The sequence below is a fragment of the Montipora capricornis genome, chromosome 9, assembly GCF_036669925.1.
Source record: "Montipora capricornis isolate CH-2021 chromosome 9, ASM3666992v2, whole genome shotgun sequence".
Lineage (NCBI taxonomy): Eukaryota > Metazoa > Cnidaria > Anthozoa > Scleractinia > Acroporidae > Montipora > Montipora capricornis.
The window spans coordinates 42,105,426-42,126,025 of record NC_090891.1 but is presented as its reverse complement, the minus strand read 5'-3'; the positions used below and the strand labels follow the sequence as shown (position 1 = coordinate 42,126,025).

General features: G+C 51.3%; 3 protein-coding genes across 3 annotated transcripts; all 3 read right to left on the bottom strand.

Moving 5' to 3' along the window:
* Window positions 1-357: 357 nt before the first annotated feature.
* LOC138017608 (uncharacterized) lies at window positions 358-4,544 on the bottom strand. Its single transcript, XM_068864649.1, has 2 exons — window positions 1,888-4,544; window positions 358-1,828 (listed from the first exon to the last, which is right to left on the bottom strand). The coding sequence occupies exons 1-2, from the start codon at window positions 4,542-4,544 to the stop codon at window positions 358-360; spliced, it is 4,128 nt and encodes a 1,375-aa protein (XP_068720750.1).
* A 7,884-nt stretch (window positions 4,545-12,428) lies between these two features.
* LOC138017607 (uncharacterized) lies at window positions 12,429-13,061 on the bottom strand. The gene has a single exon (XM_068864648.1). It carries the CDS (start codon window positions 13,059-13,061, stop codon window positions 12,429-12,431), a length of 633 nt encoding a protein of 210 aa, XP_068720749.1.
* Window positions 13,062-13,699: 638 nt separating this feature from the next.
* Window positions 13,700-15,076, bottom strand: LOC138017606 (uncharacterized protein F54H12.2-like). The gene has a single exon (XM_068864647.1). It carries the CDS (start codon window positions 15,074-15,076, stop codon window positions 13,700-13,702), a length of 1,377 nt encoding a protein of 458 aa, XP_068720748.1.
* Window positions 15,077-20,600: the final 5,524 nt, after the last annotated feature.

Below are 20,600 nucleotides of genomic sequence, written 5' to 3'. Positions count from 1 at the left end.
AGCCTTCCGAAGTTCGACCAAAAAATCGGCGAGTAGTACTATGGGGGAATATAGACCGGTTTTGCAACAAGCGTTCTGATTGGTGGAGACGGGATTTTGTCCGATACAACGAGCTCTCTGATTGGTGGATTGATTTGTGTCCGCCATTATCACGTGCACACGTGAACAGGATGGGGTCAAAGTCCAATCGACGTCATAAACAAGATGGCGACCATGTGGGTCGGGACGAGACGGGACGGGACGGGACGGGACGGGACGACAATATAGGAGACCATAGTGGTTAGTTGTCACGAATCATAACGGTTTAATCAAATGCAAACTTATTTACAAGCGGGAACGTGTGAGGAGACCTGGTGTCTACTCGTCCCTAAATAGGTCCGCTAAGACTTGAGCAAGATCCAGATCCTCTTCGGTGAACCGTTCGTAACCGTAAGGGTAGGTCTGGGCCGTGGTGGGATCCAGGACCCGTTTGGAGTAGACGAGTCGGTAGTCTTTGTGAGAAGGTTGGGTTTCTAAGGTGTAGGTCTTGGCATTTCTTTGGATGGTGTGAGATTGCGTGACACGGGTGGTACGCGGTCGGTCTAGAGGACGATGCAATTCATCCAGAGTGTTTTGACGCAAGACATCGTAATTCAATTGAGTCATCCCTTCGACGTTGAGGGAGAAACCGCGGACCTTGCATACGACGTGACCGTTCTTGGTCTTGTAACCGTAGTTCTTGGGACCGCCCGAACAGAATTCTACAATGTGATCGCCCGCGTCCAATTCGTCCTTGAAGTCACCGAGATAGGCGCCTCGTGGAGGATCCAAGGGCGGGTCGCCAGGACGATGGAGATAGACGACCGAATCGGTGTCGAAGTAGAGGACGCGTTCCCCGAGATGATCGAGGGCTCGATAGAGACGGAGTCGGGCATGACAGGTCGTGAAGGCGGCTATGAAGATGTTGAGGTTGGGTGAAGGCAGGACATCGTGCGTTTGGAGTTTGTAATGGACTTCGACCCGGTCTTCGGTGAGGGAACTGACATAACGGACATCGTGTTGATCGCTGTCGAGGAACTCGATGAACGGTTGAGGTTCGGTGAATTCTCGGACCTGAGTCTTGTTGATCCGTTGCCCGAACTTGCCCCACATGGAGTTGAGCATCATCTTAGCCAGGGCTCGGAGTCCAGGGTTCTTTTCGATCTTGGTGGGATCGAGACGAATGCCTTCCCGAGCATAGTAGGCATCGATGTGAGCTTGTTTCTGATCCGGGGTGGTACATCCTTCGGGCCAACCGCTGGCTTCTTCTTTGATTTGGAGCCACGTGTCCACGTACGATTGGAAGAGTCCCGTGCGTTGCTGATCGAAATGCCATACTTCGTGGACGTGTTGAATGACGTAACCTTTCTGTACGGCCATGTCGAGTTCGGGGGTGCACCAAGTACCGACGAGAACACGTTCTTCGTCCGTGTGATGACAGGCATGCGTCTTTTCCAAAAGAGGTTTGGAAATGTTCTCTTCGACACAAGTACGACATAAGGGAAACGTGAGTTTGTCGTGACTGCGGTAAGGCAACACGGGATGGTAGAGACGTTGGGGTGGAAGGACGGTACATTTGGCCAACCCAAAATAAGGCGAGAGATCGGTGGTGTCGGGTTCGTACAGGAAGATGGGATGACCGAGCGGATAGGTGCCGTACTTGTTGACCCAAGGATACAAGGACGTGTAATCGTCGTATCGGATCTCTTCCTCCTTCTCCTCGTCGACGTGCGCGTAGAGACGTACGGCATTGGTCCGACCCCGTAAAAAGCGTCGCGTGGTTCCAGGGGGGCTTGGAGGTGTTGACGGGCTAGAAAGGCCATGATGTCTTGATTGGTTTGTTTGAGAGCGTTCCAGGTGCATTCCCACATGGTGACGACTTGGTACCCACGGTTGATGAGGAATGTACGTTTCTTGTCGACGAGAGCACGGACCTCGTCCATGGTGCGATCGAGTAAGGTCGGATGCACGTCGGTGCGTTGGGGATGACAGGTCCGACATCCGTGCCAGAAGCACCCGCAGAATTCGTAAACAGTCTTGGTATCGGCATCGTATCCGTCGACCGTGTATCGGGTACCGGGGATGCGGTACTCGCCCTCGTTCCGAGCATGCTGGATACGTTGGCGATGCAAGGGATGATGAGCGTCGTACTGTCCGTAGGCACGAGCCAGGGCTTCGTGGTTCTCGTGGTCTTCCGGCGAGAGGGCCAGGTAGGCTCGTTGTCGTAGATGATGTTCGCACCACGTCAACCATTCCATGGAGGCTTGGGAATGATTGACACGACCTCGCCATCCTAGGAGAGGTTCGGAAGCAATGGAGTCTTCTTCCATACAGTGCATACGCAAGTAGCGATTGCAGGCAGAGGCGACCGTCATTTGTTCAAAGGGATTGAATTCAGAGCGTGCTTGAAAATCCCGCATGAAAGTGAGACATCCTTGTTTCAAGAGTTTCACGTCCGATTGGCAGTAGGCTAAGAGTTCGGCTTGGAAATCAAAGACGACTTCTCGTGCTGCTTGGTCGTCGTACCAAGTATCGAAATCGCGACGTTTCTTAACGGACATGCCGTCGGGCATGTAGAAGACTTTGTCGGGAAGTCGGCCTACATACGCTTGATGGTCGGGGGTGTTGAACAGATGTGGAAAGTATCCTTTCTTGAGTTCGGTGAGCCCGAACGTCTTGGGGAAATCGCTCAGCGGCATCTGGAAGAAGGAGAGCGAATCGATGAATCGTATGGTCGTGTGTTCGTGAGGGTAGGTGAGTTGGAGGACTTTCCCACCGTTTCGTATTTGTTCCAGTTGTCTCTTTTGCCGGTGGAGTTCATCGATGATGGGATAACTGTCATACCCTTTGAAATTATGAGCGATGACTGTCAGGGGTCGCATTCCGTTTTCGGTCAATGTTTCTAACCATTCCAGAAAATGAAAGAGACAGTCGTCTCCTTGGAACGACACGGGAGGATCGTCGTCGTCTTCTGTCTCGGCCACCACCAGATTGGGCACGTGACGTCCCTCGACTTGCATACTCTCAATGTCAAAGAAAACGTGCAAGGGTGGTTCCTCATCATCGTCGTCGTCTTCGTCGTCTTCGTCGTTATCGCCCGCCAGAAAAGCGTGCAAGCCAGCGGCCTCGTTTTCTAAGAGAGGCGCCAGTCCCTGGTTTAGGATCCTTTGGAAGGAGAGTCGCTGCCGTCTCAAACGTCGTTCTTCGGCGGGAGTCTTTTCGACTTGTAAGAAACAACGATGGGCATGGACGTCGACGTCGTTCTTGCAGCACGAACATTTCCGATACCCGCACCGATGAGTTCGGATCTCTTTGAGACCACGTAACGTGTGGTGACATTCTTTACACTGACGACGGGTGGCACAGACGGAAGGATGTTCAGGATCCGCGGGTTGACCGGCCTGGGTCTTGGTCCGATGGGTTTGGAGACACGTGTCTCCGTAAAAAGAACGTCCACAGAGAATACAGGGTGTCTGAGCCGAGCGGTACTGTCGGTAGGCTTCGGTATGATCAGAACATCCGTTTTGCAAGCAGGCTCCGCAATGGTTGGTTCGATTGTTACGGCAGGCATGCTGACCCAAATGATGGTAGGCTTGGAAACACTGACTGCAAAAATAATCTTGGCCGAAGAAACCAGGTAACGAAGACAAGGCATCGTAATGACCGTCTTCGTGTAAGAGTCCTAACAATGTGTCCCCACGACCGTAAGCAAAACAAGCATAAGCGCGGTTGGCATCTACGACCACGAGGGTATAGTCTTGAAGACTGGGAGCGGTGACGAGTTGTTGAAGTTGTTCGGGACCGCAGGGTTGAGGAGGAAGACCGACTTCCTCTAGAAGTTCTTGAGCCGCTCGTGTCATGCGACGATGGTTCCATTGGGTCCATTGTCGACGACGTGGAGGATCGTCTCGGTGTTGATGGACCCCTCGAGCGAGAGCGATGGCGCGTGGACAGCATAGATTCTGGTCATCTTGTGGGACACGTAAGACACAGCGCGTGAATTCTCTGAGACGCGTCGACGCTTGATGCCCTGGTAAATGTTTTCTTTTGTAACCGGAACCGGTGGGAGCCCCGCGTACGTGAACGAAGGCGAGGGTGAAGGAATCGTCCATCTCAAATTGTTCGTTCGAGTTGAGCATGTGGGAAAGATTCCCGAGTAAGGCATCCACGCGTGGACCTTGAGCGCGCCATTCTCCAGCCCGTAGTCCCCAACCGTTGTAAGCATTGGCGATACGATTGGAGGATAGAGCGATGTAAATGCGGTCGCCATCGGGAATGTCTTGATCGTTGATTAAGTCATCTAGAGCGCTACGAAGACCTTGCACGAGGGCATCCGTTAGACGTTGTCGGGGGATGAACGCTCCTATCTGTCGAGGGCGAAGTTGAAAGACGCGTTCACGAACGCCGAGACGGACACTGCGTCGCTCGACCACAGGAAGTCTTTCAAAGACGAAACGTCCTGGAGCAGCACCTCCAATTTGTTCAAACGCGTCGAGTGCTTCAGCCAAGTCACTATCGCTATCCATGATGAGATGTTTTTGCTTGAAAAGACGGTGTGTCTTTTATAGAGAAAGAGTCACCTTGAACGACCTTGACGTGTACCCTAGATGGACCAATCCGGAGCGAGATAGGTCTCCTGGGGGGATGGGGGGGTATCCCCCAGAGAATCATGTGACCCCTTAGGAGCACGGGGATTGGTGGAACGATTCCTGTTAAGTAGTTCGATCGAGTGAGGAGTCTCAGAAAAGTCATGGCATCCGAACCCAAGAGACGTGCGCTCGAGATGGCAGTCGCCAGACGTACTATGGAGATCGAGCAAGATCCCACCGATGAGGAAGAGGTGTGGGTCAAGCAAGAGAATGGACGTTGGCGAAAAGAAGGCCAGACCACGGCAAAGACTCCGACGACCCGAGACGAGGCTTCGTATTGGGACCTGTTGCCTCCCGAAGTACGTCAACATGTGTTAGAGATTCGAGATCGAGAGGAGGAGAAGGAACGAGAGAAGGACCGGAGGGAACGTTGGAACCCCATTCACGAAGAGTTACTCCGTCTACCACGTTGCGCTCAACATGGCACGGTACGTACCGGGTATTTGTATTGGGTGGAAATCGAAGCGGATCTGATAGATTCGTTTATTTTATTTGATGTCTTTTAGATGACGGCGACGTACGTAGGAGAATCGACTATCGTCTTTGAATGCGGACCGTGCCGACGGTTTGCCCCTGGGGGTAATCCTGCGGGAAGCCGACGCATGAAATGTCGGTATTGTCTTTTGGGCATGATGAGTTGTCCGGGGTATCGGTATTGTACGGGCAGGTTTCGGTCTCGTCGTCCAGAAGGGATGGTCGTGTGTCGTTGGTGTCGATGGCCCGTCTACCGGAGAGGTCTTTTGTGTATGCCGTTTCGATCTCCTCATTGTCGTTGTTTTGTTGTAGGTCATGGTGGTCACTAGGTCGGAAGTGGATCATCATTGGGTCGAATGGGAATGTCGTTGCAGTTATGTGGAATTGACGTGTAGAACGTGGGACTGTGACTGTAATTGTGGGGTGTCTTATGCGTCTTACCGTCGTCCGGGATGTTTGATTTGTACCTGTGACGTGGGTTATGGGTTTCCACCGTGTCGTCATGATTTGGGGGACTGGTGTTATTTGTGTCAGGGGTATAGTTGGACCTAGTTTTTGCTTTATTGTAGGTGATTTGTCAATTGGAACAAACATTAGATGAGAGGATTTCGAGATGGATATGGAGAGAGGATCGTTGGGTGTGGCGACGGAGACGACCCCTGAGAACGGAGGAGCAGCGTCGATGGAGGCGGTGTTATTTGACTGAGATTCTAAGATAGGTCGTTTTTTCTTTCGTAGGTGATTTGTCAATTTGAGGATACGTTCGGGGATGAAAGTCTGTCGAGATGGGTATGGAGGAATGGTTGTTGGCTGTGGCGACGGGCACGTCCTCCGAGAACGATGAAGCAGATTCGTTGGAGACGGCGTTATTTGAATGAGATTCTAAGATAGGTTCTTTTTGTTAATAGATGGTGGTGCAGGAACATAGGACTCGTGGAGGTTATCCACCGAGGGCGAAGGATCGATGGACTTGGATCAAGTGGGTGTGTCCACAACGTTGTACGGAGACTGCCGCCACGTGCATTCACTGTTTGAAACGGCTGGACCTCAATTACTTTGGTTGTCTGTGTTACGGATGTCTCGTTCGTTGTCGATGTGACGGGTTGGAAGTCTCCTACGGACGTCGTCGTTGTTATTCGGGGGGTCGCCGATCTACTTATATTGAGTTTGAATGGTTACAGTAACCGTGACCGTTGATTTTTCCTTGACAGGGACCATGGTTTCCGTCCATCTTTCCAGACTTTGTTCCGCCTGGACGTTGTACTTCTTATGGATACGGATCGTGTACTTCTTATTGCTTTCGTCTTAGGGGCACGGGTCTCTATTGGGACGGGATACTGATTCAAACGTTTCGTTCTCTTTATTATCGTTAGATGTGGTGTCGTCTGAATCAGTTTACTCGTTATTCTTACGAACGGGGTTGGACGAAAAAAGAGATGGACATTACGGCGGAGTTGTGGAAGAGGATTGATGTGGATTTTTGGGATCCGTCTTCTGGACTCGTTACGATATACAGCCGTCGATAACCTATGTTACGTTTTTCAGAATACGACCATGTGTTGGTGTTGGTGTGCGTGCTGTCCTCAGAGACGATGGTGACTGTTTTGTTGTTGTTTTTCATTAGACTTGGTGCAGACGCCCATGTACTCGCTTTTCATCCCAGAGGGGTTGGACGGAAAAAGAACTAGACATTATAGCGGAGTTATGGAGGGCGGTCGGTACTCATGGTCGTATTCGTCGTCGCCGTCGTCGCCGATAGTCGATTCTCCTATTAACGTGAATTTTTCTGTTTAGACTTGGTGCAGTCTGCCTACTTTGGGTTCGTACAGGGGACCTCGTACCTCCAAACAAGAGCTTGTTTATTTCCGAGTCTGGACAGATATCAAAGACGAAATCAATCGACAACAAATTAATGGTGCCGTTATTGTTTTTTAGTTCATGACGGTGTTCGCCAATGGGGAAGGGTTCACGTTTTGGGATTCGCCTTGTTGTTCGTATGGACCCATTACATGCATGTATTGTCTTGATCGACTCAATGACCAACGAACGAACATAGCACCACAGGAACATGCACGACATTGTCAGGGGACCTACAAACGTCGTAGGGAAAAATCGTCTGCGGTCGAGAGATCTTATACCCTCGTGTGGAATGATGATCGTTATCAGATGCGTGTCTTATGGGAACTAACACCTCGATGTACTGTGGATTTTTCGTAGATTATGGTCCGTGCCGACCGATGTTTTTGTACGTGGAGTGGTCGCTTTCATGTGCACGAGAGACGACCCTATACGCCCGAGGTTCGATTCATGTTACTGGAGGAACGTTTGACAGGCGTGTCTTTGTTTATGTTTTAGTTGCTGAGCATTCCCCCGGATGTCGAGGAGTACGTGGATGTCGATCGTTACTGTGCAGAGTGTCATGGAGAAAGTTATACGATCGTCCAGAAACTGACCATCATCGATGCGGTCGTGGCACGATACGGATTTTATAATTATACAGGATCGGACCCGATCACAGGCATCGGAACATTTTATTTACGTGTGATAAGGATGAGGATGTACGATCAGTACGATTTGGAGGATGAGGATTTGGAGGATCCTTACGATGAGGATTTGGAGGAGTATGATGATGAGGACCGAGGCGTGGCCCTTTATTATTTGGATCCACCTGTATGGCGTCGTCAGATCATGGTCCGTAACGAGGAGGGACATTTTATTTACCAGAATACCGAAGGACATTTAGTGGTACGGACAAGACATTATCATGGTCAGGGACCTCCTTACTGTTCTTGTTTATTCGTTCCAGATCCGGAGTCCGATACAGATTGGATTTCATGAAAAATTCTGTTGTCCCACTCAAGCCTGGTTGACAATGCCATGGAGATGTGCGGAGATATGGCGTCTTCGCCACTATCGTATGAGAAGAGGAACTGATGGACATCTTTATTTCCATTACAGATCCAATTACCCCCAGCACGGCGTCACCTGAGAGCGGTCATGCTGTATGGTAGTCTGATTTGTTGTGCAACAGGACAGGCCCTTCGTGAGGCCTGGCGTTATAGGAGACAGCCTCTGTGGCACCCGGAAAAACAGATCAAGAAGAACCAGAAGACGGGACATTTTTATTTTGTGCCTTTTATTGACATTTACGGTCCTTACCTTCGTCGGACAAGAATATTCAATCGTAAATTTCGTTGAAAAAATGTTCAAAATTAAAGTTTGAGTTTACGTTTCATTTGCATGATTTTCTTGACCACTTTCTCCGTCTTCTTCTTTTTGCCTGGGAGGTTACTGATAGCCCGAATCATCTTGTCGTCGGCTTTCCACTTGTCCTGTAAGTTTCTGGCCTTGGCATAATCCATGTCGTGGGTCTTGGCAATCTTGTCCAAACGATTGATGCCAGGATCCCCTCGTTTGAGTCGTTTGGCCAGTTTGGTGCCAGGACCCATGTACTGATAGCCAGGCCAATGAAACTCGATCCCTGTCTTGGCCAAAGCCTTCTGCACGTCAAATTTGCCACCTCGCTGACGTCGTCGTCGCTGGCGTCGCCGTCTCTTAGTAGTCCTCGCCATCCAGTCGTCGTTTGAGTTTCTTATCGAAATCCAACCAACCGGGTGGGCGTTGCAATTTATCTGTTTCGGTCGGACGTCGGCGACCTGTCTTTTTACGAATTGTTTTCTTGACCGATTGAGCGGTCCTCTCCATGTAGTCGGCCACACTACTCCCCATCATCCTGGGATCTCCTTGAAACGGAAGCTGTCCCCAATCGACGGAGGGAACCGGTGTCTTGGGGGGTGACTTTTTTTTTTTCTTCTTTTTGGGTGGGGCTGCTTTAGGTTGAGTGATGAATCGAAGTCGTTTTTTAGCTTTAGGGGGTGCCGAGGGTGTGGTCTCGGGTGTTGTCTTTTTCTTCTTCTTCACCAACTGCGTCAACATGGAGTGTAAGGGTCCTTGCGCATAGGCATCGGCTTCGGCATCGCGTTCGTCGTCGGCATCCGGTCCGAACCCAATAGGTTGTCGGACGGCTTTGGTCCACCGTTTCTTTTGGTCGGCCAGAGAGGTGGCCAAGGTATTTTTGATACCTGGAGGAATCTGATCCGACATGAGAACGGCTTCCTGTTTGGCGGCAATACGAGCGGCTTTGGCCAAAGGAAGGTTTTCGGTCACACGTTCCTTGTACACGTCTTCGAGTTGACGTAATCGTTGAGGATCGATCAAGACTTTGTTTTCAAATCCTGGAATGGTCTCCACTTCACTCATCGTGAAGTATTGAGATCGTCGCGTCTCTCCTTGGTTTTATAGTAGAGGTTCTGTTTCTCGTAGCGTTCGCGTTCCAAATGTCGATTCAATTCGCAGACTTGTTCTTGCAAGACCCCCATCTTTTGTTCGGCAAGCTCCAAGTTCTGATTGCGTTCTTGCAACTGATCGGTCAATTGACGGACAATGTCGCATTGTTCGCGGACACGATGCCGAAGCCCCCGTATCTGATCCTGTAGGGCACAGAACGAACGAGGTCCTTGCGTCCACGTGTTATCACACCAACCATCGTCCATGTTGTAGATGATCCTTGACACAATGATGATACGCCGTATGCAATCCGACCCAGAATCGAGTTCGATGAAAATGTCTCCGCATCATCCTTCGTCGGGCTTTTATGGTATAACTCGAACGACTGATGGCCCATAACACTCTTCGATCTCGTGGGGTCTCGGTAATCTTGAGCAGGGTGTACTTGGACAAAGGCAGACGCCCCTTGACAATCTCTCGAGCCAGTTGACTGATGGCCTCGATCTTTTGATCCACGGCATCGTAGAGTTTTCGTAAACGGTCCTCTCCCGACAATCGGGTCAGATCTCGTAGAAACCAACCCAGATAGGGTGTTTGGGCACGAACGCTTCCTGGAATCCGATGGCGACACGCTTTCATCGTTTTTTGGGTCTTAGGATGTCACAAGCCGTGTTTAGTCTGTGTCCTTTACTTCGTCGTACCACGTCACAAGCGGCGTTCAGACCATCCCAAAGAGCTCCTCCTGTCTGATTCATCATCAATTGACGTCGCCTTTTAATAGAATGTTTTCGACGAGACATGTCCCCCAAGACCTTTTCGTAAGGTCGAAGGCGTCCCACTATCTTGGACGAGACAGGAACGTTCCCTCGGATCGTGTTCATGACCAATTCACTCACGGCATTGATTTGATCGGCATTGGCAGCCTGAAGGCGTGCCCGACGGGTTTGATGATCGGCTTCTTTCAAGACGCTCCGTAGAAACGGCCATTGTCGTTCTATCCTCCACGACATGTTGGTGTGTTCCGGGCTATCGATCCGGGGCGTTCTTTTTTATACCCGGAGCACTCCTGGTCGTTTTCGTCGTCGTCGTCGTCGGCGTCCTTTAGGAAGTTTAGGGACAGCCGTTGGGAACATGATCAAGTTGCCGCCCCGTTGGACCCATATGGGTAAACCACGTCCGCGTTGACGTCTCCCGTTCAACCAAATGCCACTACCACGTTGACGTGCCATTGTTACCATGGGATCGGTTGGACTATCCTTTTATAGTCATCGTCGACCTCTGAGTTTACGTTTGAGTTTCTCGAGGAAGATCATACCTTTGTAACGCGGTGGTTTATAGGCAGGAATGTGCGTGTACACGATGGCCGAATCGTCCCCACGACGAGCGTCTTCGGCACGTATTCGAGCCACCATGTCGTCGTACCGTTTACGGGAACGTGCTCGAGTACGAGCATTCTTACGCGCCAGAGCAGTCACGCCTCCGAGGGCAGCACTTGCGCCCGCCACGACCAAAGGAAGCACCCCGCCACGCTGACGTCGTCGGACGGGGGGTTTTCTTCTTCTTCTTCTTTGCTTCATAGTCCCCTCAAAGGATGCGGATCCCCACGCATCATTCGATCCATCACCATTTTTCGTGCCCAAGGTTTTCGTTTGAGAACCCGTTTCATCATACCGTAATTATACTCGGGTGCTTCATAGTGGCCGGTGGCTCCTAGGGCACCCATCCTTTTATACCTCTTGTCTTTTCCTAACGTGTACCCAGCAGCCACAGCTTTGCCTAGGATCGTCAAGAGACCGCGTCCACGTTGTGGGGGTCGTCGTTGTTGTCGTCGTCGTCGTCTGGTTTTGGGCATGATTGACATCGTGGCGTTGCGCATGTCCTTTTATGGGTTACTGAGTCGGGAAGAGGTGCGTCGGACGGTGGGCGTGCCACCATCTTCGTAGACCGTGGTCACGGTGTTGGTATGGGTAATGTTCCGGATACGACGTCCATCCGTTCGTTGACGGGCGTCTTGAGATAACAAATCCATTTGACGACGAAGTCCGTCCTGATTCAAACGTCGTCGACCTCCACGGCCACTGCCCCCTCCGGGAGAACCTCCTCCAGGAGAACCTCCGCCACCAGGAGAACCTCCGCCACCGCCTCCTCCGCCTCCACCACCGCCGCCTCCAGGAGGACCTCCACCACCGCCTCTCCCACCGCTACCTCGACGGCGGGAACCTGCAGGAGAACCTGCTGGAAGAGGACGTTGACGCGGGCGTTTCCCTCCGGTCGTGGGACGCGGGCGTTTGCCTCCAGTGGTAGGACGATTGGAAGGACCACTGGCGGCAAAATCTTGTAAATCTTGGTCGGAGATGTTATAGTCTCTTTGGATCTGGGTTCTCTGAGCGACGGGGATACTCCCGTCCAAAAGAGAACGCATCATGAGTTGTCGTTGGGCTACAAACCCATCGGTCTCTAATCCCCCGGTACCAAGACCCAGTTCTTCCAACAAGACATTGGGTTCGGGCGTCGGCACACGACCTTGATCCAACGTTTCCAAAAACTCTTGAATCGTACTGTTGGGGGTTCGTGTTCCGACGCCGGCCGGACTGTTTCTGGGAGTCATGTTGGGAATGGTGTTCCCTACACCAGCCGGGGACGTCCGCGGTGTCCTGCTTCCTACGCCTGCTAGGGCAGACGTCATCCTGGGTTCAGAAAACGATCGGGTTCCTAGAGGAATGCGTTGGGCGGTCTCGAGTCGTTCACTCAAAGCCAAAGCCCGTCCTCCTTGTCTTCGACGTCGACGAGCCGCGCGTTCTTTAGCTCTCCGTCGTTGTTGCTGTTGACGGTACTCTTGCAATTCCCTTTGATATTCAGAGGGATTGCGTTCAAATTGAAACTGGTCAAACGGTGATCCGGGACTGGAAGGTGTGGAAGGAGTTTGTCGTCGTCGGTACTCTGTCAAGGCACGTTGATAGTCAGAGGGATCCCAATGGGCGAACGGGGATCCTGGACTACTCATTCACGTTTCCACACTTGGGTCGGACCATCTGACGGTGTCACACAACTGAACAGTCGGTACCGATCGTCTGAAGCGGGATGAAGATCCATCATTATATACCCGTACGGGCGTTGCGTACACCTCTCGAAGAGACGAAGCACGTCACGCCATCGATCGGGAAAGGCTTGTAACGTCAAGGCTCGAAATCCCGATTGATCTCTAGGATTCTTGAACACGAAGAGATAGTGGGCATTCCTGGAGATGGTCTTGGCATACTTGCCGGGTGGAAATAAATCTTGACACAAATACAACACCGTAATGTTCCGATGATGCGATTCTCGGGTGAATAGGTCCAACACGCGTTTGTCGTTCCCACCTTCGTCCATGAGATCGTCCAAGACCAGGATCCCGCCACCACTTTTTCCAAACCATTGTCGAAGATCCGAAATGTCAGGGATTCCTTCGTGAAATCGGATCCCACGACCTTTCATCCGTTCGAAACGTGGTTGCCATACGGCATAACAGTAATGACACGGTTTGGTCCGACCTCCTTCAAAGACATCACCTTCCGTCAAGAGGGCTTCGGTCAATTGCGTCTTGCCACTCCCCGAGGGACCGACGATCATCGTACTACTGGGTTGTCGTATCATCCTTCCTCGGCGATCGAACTGCACCTTATCTTTTTTATACCCTTACATAAAACAAAGACACGACAAGTGATGAAATAAATTTTTTTTTATTCATCAATGTACAAGAATCGGTTCATGCGGTGTACAACTTTGAAGGCAGGGTAGCGCATTGACCTCTTGGACTATTTGACGACGTACTTGTCGACCCACCCTTCGGTCGTTGGCTACAAAATCATGGGGAGAAAAGGTTTGCACAAACTCGGACATGGTACGTCCCCGAACCCTCTCTTTCAAAAACATCAAAGCATAATGACCGCAAGCGGTACTGTTCAAAGCTTGAAGGGTCCGATCGTTCCATTGCACGGCATCCCATTCGTCTTCGAGCCATTGTTCCAAATCAGGTGCACGGTAAGTCGTCATCGGGAGCCCGTAACTGTCCATGACTTCGCACCGATTCTGTTCCGTCCAAAGTCCCAACCAATGTTGACCCGGTTCCCCTCGTGGATCCGTATTGACAATGTAGGCGGCCCGTGTCGTACGGGGTGGACGCGACGGAAGCCCGTCGGAGGGGTGGACGCCGTGAAAGACGCGTTTCAGGACCGGATCGTCCAAGGCCAAGGCGCGTAAGGTCACGTCACTCAAGGGTACAAATTCCATCTTCACTCGTACTTTTGATACAGGACGGCTCCGTTGGCACCGGCTTGAAAGCTGTCTTCGAATTCGCCAAACACCAAAATGGTGATGTTCTTGTCGGGAGCGGCATTAAATCGGATTTCCAGACGCAGCTTGCCTTTTTGTTTGGGATTTCGATGATACGGTGAATCGGCATTCCCGCTGGGTACATTGTTAAACATGAACAAAGTGCAATTCTTGCCGAATCCCCAATCTCCTGGCTGAATCAGGTGAGGGCGATGATTCGTCAGGGAACCGCTGACTTCCAAAACACGGTGATAGCCCAACCAGTCTTTCAGGGTAGTGGTGCCATCCAATTCCAACGTTGGATAGGGATATTCTTCCCCACCCACTAGTTGACGGATACTCTTCACTCCAAAATCTTGGAAGGCATACGGGTAATACTCCAAATCCCCATTAAACGCTTTGCTATCCAGCAGCCCGACGACCAAACGGTCGGGAAGACGGCCTGTGAACAATTGGTCTTCGGTCCACAAGGTGGTCTTGCCATCGAACGAGAAGGTTCGGATTTGACTTTGGACCATAGGATAATTCGCCATTTGACCTTTCACATCGATCTTGGCCATCAGTTCGTTACCCACACTGACATTCAGGTTGACGCGACACAAATGAAAAGTGACTTTGATATCCCCTGCACCCAACGTGACGTATCTTTTGACCCCGGTGCCACTGGTCTTGGTCCCAAACAGGAAAAAGTCCGGCGTGTTGCAAAACAGTTCCATCACCATTTCTACGCGAGGGACCAACAAACGTCCTGTTCGCATGGCGGCCAAATGAGGATACATGATCATGGTAGCTTTGTTGTTGCTGTAAAACAGTTTGGTAGCTGTCTTCAGAGGATTCGTACTGTTGTGTGCCCATCCGGCGGTGGTGGAAATGTCGTCGTCGACTCCCGCAGCTGCCAGCTGTTCTTCCACGTTCAGGTAATTCACCCAACCTTGAGGGGCCAACAACGTATCGCCTTCATCTCGACTGTAATTCAAGAGGGTTTCGATGAAGGATTTGTACATGTACGTGTCGGTCTGTTCGCTCATCAAGACACCACCCAGTCGTAGATTGATCTGTTTGAAGAGACCGTGGGCCAGATTGTTGGTGACGTACACAAACTTGGTATTGGTGGCATCCGAAGCCGCATTGGTATCGGCCACGATACCGTTGGTGGACGCCGAATTCAATTTCAGTTCGATTTCAAAAAAACTACGTCCCAAATCCACAAATTCGTCCAAACCGGGAACGGTAAAGGTGATGGGTACGATGCCGGTCATGGCCGCACTGTACGGGATCATCCGGTACGAATCGACCGTGATGTCCGTCGACGGCGTGGTAAACAGTTCCAGACTCATCGTCTTCTTCTTCTTCTACGTCGTCGTCGTGGTGCTCTCGGTAGGTGCGGGATCAACCAACCACCGTACTGAACGGGTGTCCTGCCTTTTATAGTAGGGGCAGACTGACGTCGACGGTAGGCGCGTTGTCGACGCAACCGTGAATGCACGACCATCGGTCGGTGAATCATTATCGTCTAAAGATGGATGCCACACTTCGTTTGGCTTTTTTATAGGCATGTCGTCCACCGGCCTTGAGACCGGCTTTCACCAAAGCGCCCGCTTTTCGTTTCAAACCACGTTTCAATGAGTTTCCCACCACACCTCCGACATCGTTGAACGAACGACCACTCGCTGCGGCTTGAAGTCCCGTTTGCATGGCATTCATCAAAACGGGCGAGGCAATCTTGATCAACTCTTCGGTAGCACCCGATCCACGAAGGTACGGAGGATAATACCGTGTCAAACTACCCCCACGCATGATGAGAAAAATGATAACCCACGACGTGTCTTCATTTTATACGTTTTTTTCATTTCCGTTTCCGGAACTGAAAGGTGACGATGGTTCTATGACCTCTTCCCAGGTCAGCCAGATGTCCATCACTCTCGGCCACACTGACTTCGATGACATCCAAGTAACGACGACGCATGGGCATCCATTGAATATGCGTCGGTTCGAAATAGACGTCCCCTCCACCACGTCGTTGATAGTGGACTTCTCGTATCAAAGGATGTTCGGCATCTCCCATGACATTACTGCTCACCACATCTGAGTACACCAATAAGCTTCGGGAGGTATGACTTAGAGCCTGCTGGAAGGCCGTGTTCAAATTGACAAAGTGCCACTCTACGGTGAAACTCAGAACAAGCCAGGTCGTATCGGCCATCCATAACGCTTCCAAGGCTAATTCCGTATTGGACACCCGCATTGCTTTCTTAGTTTCTTTGTCATAGAGGCTGTATCGAAGATTGGGACCCAGACTGTGTTTGCCCTTGTTGTCGACTTTCAACCATCCCATGCGAAAGGCCAAATCCTTGACGATTCTCAGTTCCACGTTATTACCGGTAAGAGGACGACTTCCCAGGACTCCAATATCCTTTTTTTCCAAGATGGCCATCTCTCCTTCCCAGCGAAAGGTCGGTCGATGTGCGTCCTCGACCACACCATTCGCCATGCCTTGCAGAGTCCCGGTGATCTCCCAGTCGATCTCTTTGATCAAAGCGTTCATGAGTCCGACCCCATCCACGATGAACGGAGAATTCTCGATGACATTATTGCGCCACACATCTTCCGAACGGGTCGTGAGAGTTTTTGTCGATGTGTTGTAGATTTGATACCTCAGTTGTATCACGCTAGCACCCTCGGAGAGAAAACTACTGAGATCCAAACCACTATCGGGCATGGAAATGGATGTCAATCCGACCTCCCAGTCCCCTTCAAACTGGACCACCTGAGGAAGTCGCGACTTGAACGTATTGGTCCGATTATCCGGAAACTCTCTCGAAGGATCGCTGAGAACGACGATGCGATTCATGACGACGACGAAAATGAAGACAGAGCGTGCTTGTCTTGTCTTTAGGAAAGGCCGCGGGACGCCCGTCGACTTCCTTGATACGAACGTGGACCGTCTCGATCTCAGATCCTCGTAGGCGATGGTAATGCACCTGTCGTGGTTCCCACCAGACACCTCCACTTTTATAGGGAACGGTGCGTAGCAATTCGTCGTACGACTCTTCCAACCATTGACTTTCCGCCAGGTTGACGTAGACGAAAAGGGGACGTTCGACCGGTTGCTTTACCAAGGGAGCCAAGGGAGTGATCTTGAACGTGGCAAAGGCTTCGTTCAGACGGACAAAACGCCAATTGAAGGCTTTGGCCATCACCATGAAGTGGGCATTGTTATACAGTCCGCCGATTTGACCTGACCCGACCCGATTTTCTAAGACCACGGCCGTTGGACCACTGTTGGAGGTGAATTTGTTAGGGAAGGACGGAAAGACGGATCCATCACGAAAACGTTCCAAGGTGTAATCCGGTGTCGGGGCGTGTTTATCGATCGCTTCCATGAGGAGATTGGGTCCTTTACTGTAGTATTGGGGTTGGTTTTCTGTATATTCCTTGGCGTTGGCTTGGATCCATCCCATATGGAGAGCCAATTCAAGGACCCATCCAAAATACTTCCACATGATGCCGCTCATGAACACATTCGTATTGTCCAGAAACAAATCGTCTCTTTTCCATACCAAGGTAGCCATGGTATAGAATCTCTTCGTCTTGGGAGGGGACTGACTCGAATCCACAATTTCAAAGTGAAGGTGCTCCCCGGTCTGTAGACTGGTCGTGATCTTCTGTTGCATTCGATGGATGACCTTCTTGATAAATTCCACACCCGTCTCGGACGGAGTGATCTCCGATAAGAGGACCACTCCTCGTTGATTGCGCGCGATCACGAGCTCTCCACTAGAATTCCTTGTCGTGGTGGAATAGTAAAAAGTACACAAGTATCCTTCCTCATGCCATGTCTCCGGATGACCCACGCCATGGTACGCTTCGTGAACCAGGATCTTTTCGGGATGTTTTTTGGGTGGCGGTGGTGGCGGTGGTGGTGGTGGAATGTCAGGCAGAAACACGCCACTCAATCCCACTTCCCAACGGTCCGTGTCCTGCTGCCAAACACGTTCGCTAGGCAGCCGGACTTTAAACTCGGAAGGACCGTTGTCGGGGAACTCGGATTTTTGAACATGACTCGACAACGTCACATAACGAGACATGACTATCTTTATTGTATCTTTGGTATCTTTTTTATACATGTCGTAACGCCGAACGAGGAATCCAACTATCGTATTTCTTAGGCCAACCTAGCCAACGCACTTTCACGAGGCGTTGACGTCGTTGCAAGATTTTTTCTACGCGGAACAAGGCTTCGTCGGGCACGGTCACTTTCTGAACATCTTCTTCGTAGAAACTACCTTCGAGAGGCGTGCCATCCCATTCTTTCAGTTTATACGTGACCACGGGTCCGGGTACCACGCGTTGTACGACAAACACTTCTTCGGTCCAGCCCGGCAGATACCCTTTCTTGAACGGACGATGTTTCTTGCTGAGTCGCACACGATCGCCCACTTTGAGTTTGGGACGAGGACGCCGTTTCAGGCGTTTGCCGTACAAGGTGGACCACACCGCGCCTTCGTTCTTCTCCGTCACGTCGCGTGGCGCCATACCGATACTCCGATGCCGACTTCCATTGTACCCGTCGAGGAGTTGGGGCAACACCTTGACATACACTCGCGTATTACGCGCCGTGAAATAACGATACATGCGTTGTTTTAACGTACGATTAAAACGTTCGACGATGGAAGCTTTGGCATCCCCATGCGTCGAAAAATGGTGAATGCCTTCTTGTTCCAACATGGTTCTGAACGGGGCATTGTAAAATTCTTTTCCGGCATCCGTCTGTAAACGTAACGGTTTCCGTCCACTCTGTCGCAAAATCTTCTCAAACGCTTCTGTCACGGCCAACCCGGTCTTGTTCTTGACGGGAACGGCCCAAGCGTACTTGGATAGCACGTCAATGACCGTCAAGAGGTATCGATTTCCACCATTCCATTTCTTGAGAGGTTGCATCTCCACCAGATCGGCTTGCCATTGATCGTCTTTGTGGAACACCAACACGGGGGACGTCTGAAAACGTCGACGGACCGGACGATGTAACGTATAAGCCAATTCCCCTTGCAATTCGTCTCGGGCTTCTTTCAAGGACAACCCTTGGGCCTTGGCATATCGGGCCACGCCGCCTAAAGCGCCGGGCGTGCTGGGATCCGTGTAGGCGGTGACGCCGGAAGCACGGCGGCGGTTCTTCCGCTTCGGCATGTCTTGGTGAGAAGGAGTCGCACGGTCAACTCCAACAGACTAGGCAGGTCTTTCAGGTACCGTTGTTCCAACGTCTGCCACGTAGCGTACGCTCTCTCGGGTCCCAGAGTTCGCGTCAACCAGGTCAGATACATGACAAAATGAGGCCATTTATAGTCGTCCTTGCGTTTCAGAGCGGCGAACGTGGCTATGGCATCCACGGGTTCTTGGGTGGGCAACCCGTCCCATTGATCGTCTCCTTCGAGACAGGTCATCAGTTCTCGACATATCCAGGTCAAGATCGACCAACGGAGACGTCGTCCGTACTCGCGATAAGGCAGACGTACGATTTGTTCGAGTCCCACCCTCACCACCCGACGACCCAATTGAGCACACGACATCATCATCATCACATGTACTTTTATTTAAACATTTTCACATTTGCTGACTTTTATACACTCCGGAATCGATACGAATCTGATCAAAATTCAAATCAAAAAAACAAGATTTCAGCAATCCTGGTGTGATGGGACGGATCCGTTCCAATCGTCGGCACCATTCTTCTTCCCGTTTCTCCATCCTCTTCTTGACGTACGCATGATCCGGCAACGGTCCGAAAATCTTCTTCCTCTCTAGGTCCATCTGCCTCTTCTGCCACTTCTCCTGTTCTTCCCGAGAGATCCGTTGGACCGTATCGTGATCGTAGCCCTCGGCACGCCTCTTGAGAATCGTCTTGCCCCAGGCCAGATCCACCCACTGAAAAAATTTGCACGATTCCTCTTGTCGACAAGCCAAGAAGAAACGATCCTTGTTAGGGGAGTCTGGTTTCACCGTCCGCGACAAACGCGCCTTCTCCTGATGGTAGCAATGCCAGGGTCCTCGTCGGACATCCTCATGCAGCTGCGCCTCGATGGCATCGATCCAAGTCTGGATTCGATCGGCACCCATCACAAACAAAGGACACACTCCATCGTAATCTCGGCAGTACAGGTACGGAGCCCCATTCTTGGTCAAGCCACCTGTCAACGGTGTGGCATGAAACGGGCACAATACGTCCTTCCGACCGGTCAATGGAGGTGGTGAGGATCGGTCAAAAGAGGGTGACGCCACGGGTGGTGATGGTGGTGGTGGTGGTTCAGGAGCGTGTAGGACAGGATCAAAAGGTACGTCATGGTGCACCCTGCCTTCGGCCAAGGATACCACGAACGGTGGATCTGCATTCTGTTCGAGGGGCATCGTAGCCATCGCCTGTTCGTACGAAGGCAGCTCGGGTGGCACAGAGGCTAACAGAGCATCCAACTCACGAGCGGCTTGGTTCAATTCCTCGTCCTTCTTTTTCTTAGTCTCCTCTTTTCGTTTGGTGGCCGCTTTCTCACGCGCTTCCTTGTAAATCTTGGTAGGCGGTTGAGCTGCTTCACGAACGACATCGTCTTTCTTCTTACCTCGTTTGGTCGGTTTCTTACTGAAATCAGGATACCTAGCGGGAGACACACCTCCGTATTGCCACGACGTACTCATGGTGTTCAATGAGAACCTGACTTGCACGACACCGTCCTTTATAACCCGTAGCACGTGTTCCTCTCGTGCTTGATCTTCACGTGTCTCCCACGTGGACACTCTCATAAAACATCGAAGCTCCTTTCCGCTCTCTCCATTTGTCACAGCATGTCTCAGGCAGCAGCCACGCAAACAGAA

Coding starts and splice junctions, on each gene's coding strand:
- LOC138017607 (XM_068864648.1), bottom strand. CDS start 13,061: ATGATACGACAACCCAGTAGTACGATGATCGTCGGTCCCTCGGGGAGT.
- LOC138017606 (XM_068864647.1), bottom strand. CDS start 15,076: ATGAGTCTGGAACTGTTTACCACGCCGTCGACGGACATCACGGTCGAT.
- LOC138017608 (XM_068864649.1), bottom strand. CDS start 4,544: ATGGATAGCGATAGTGACTTGGCTGAAGCACTCGACGCGTTTGAACAA. Junction 1,829..1,887: donor GGGTACCAAGTCGTCACCAT/GTGGGAATGCAC, acceptor TGGCCTTTCTAG/CCCGTCAACACCTCCAAGCC.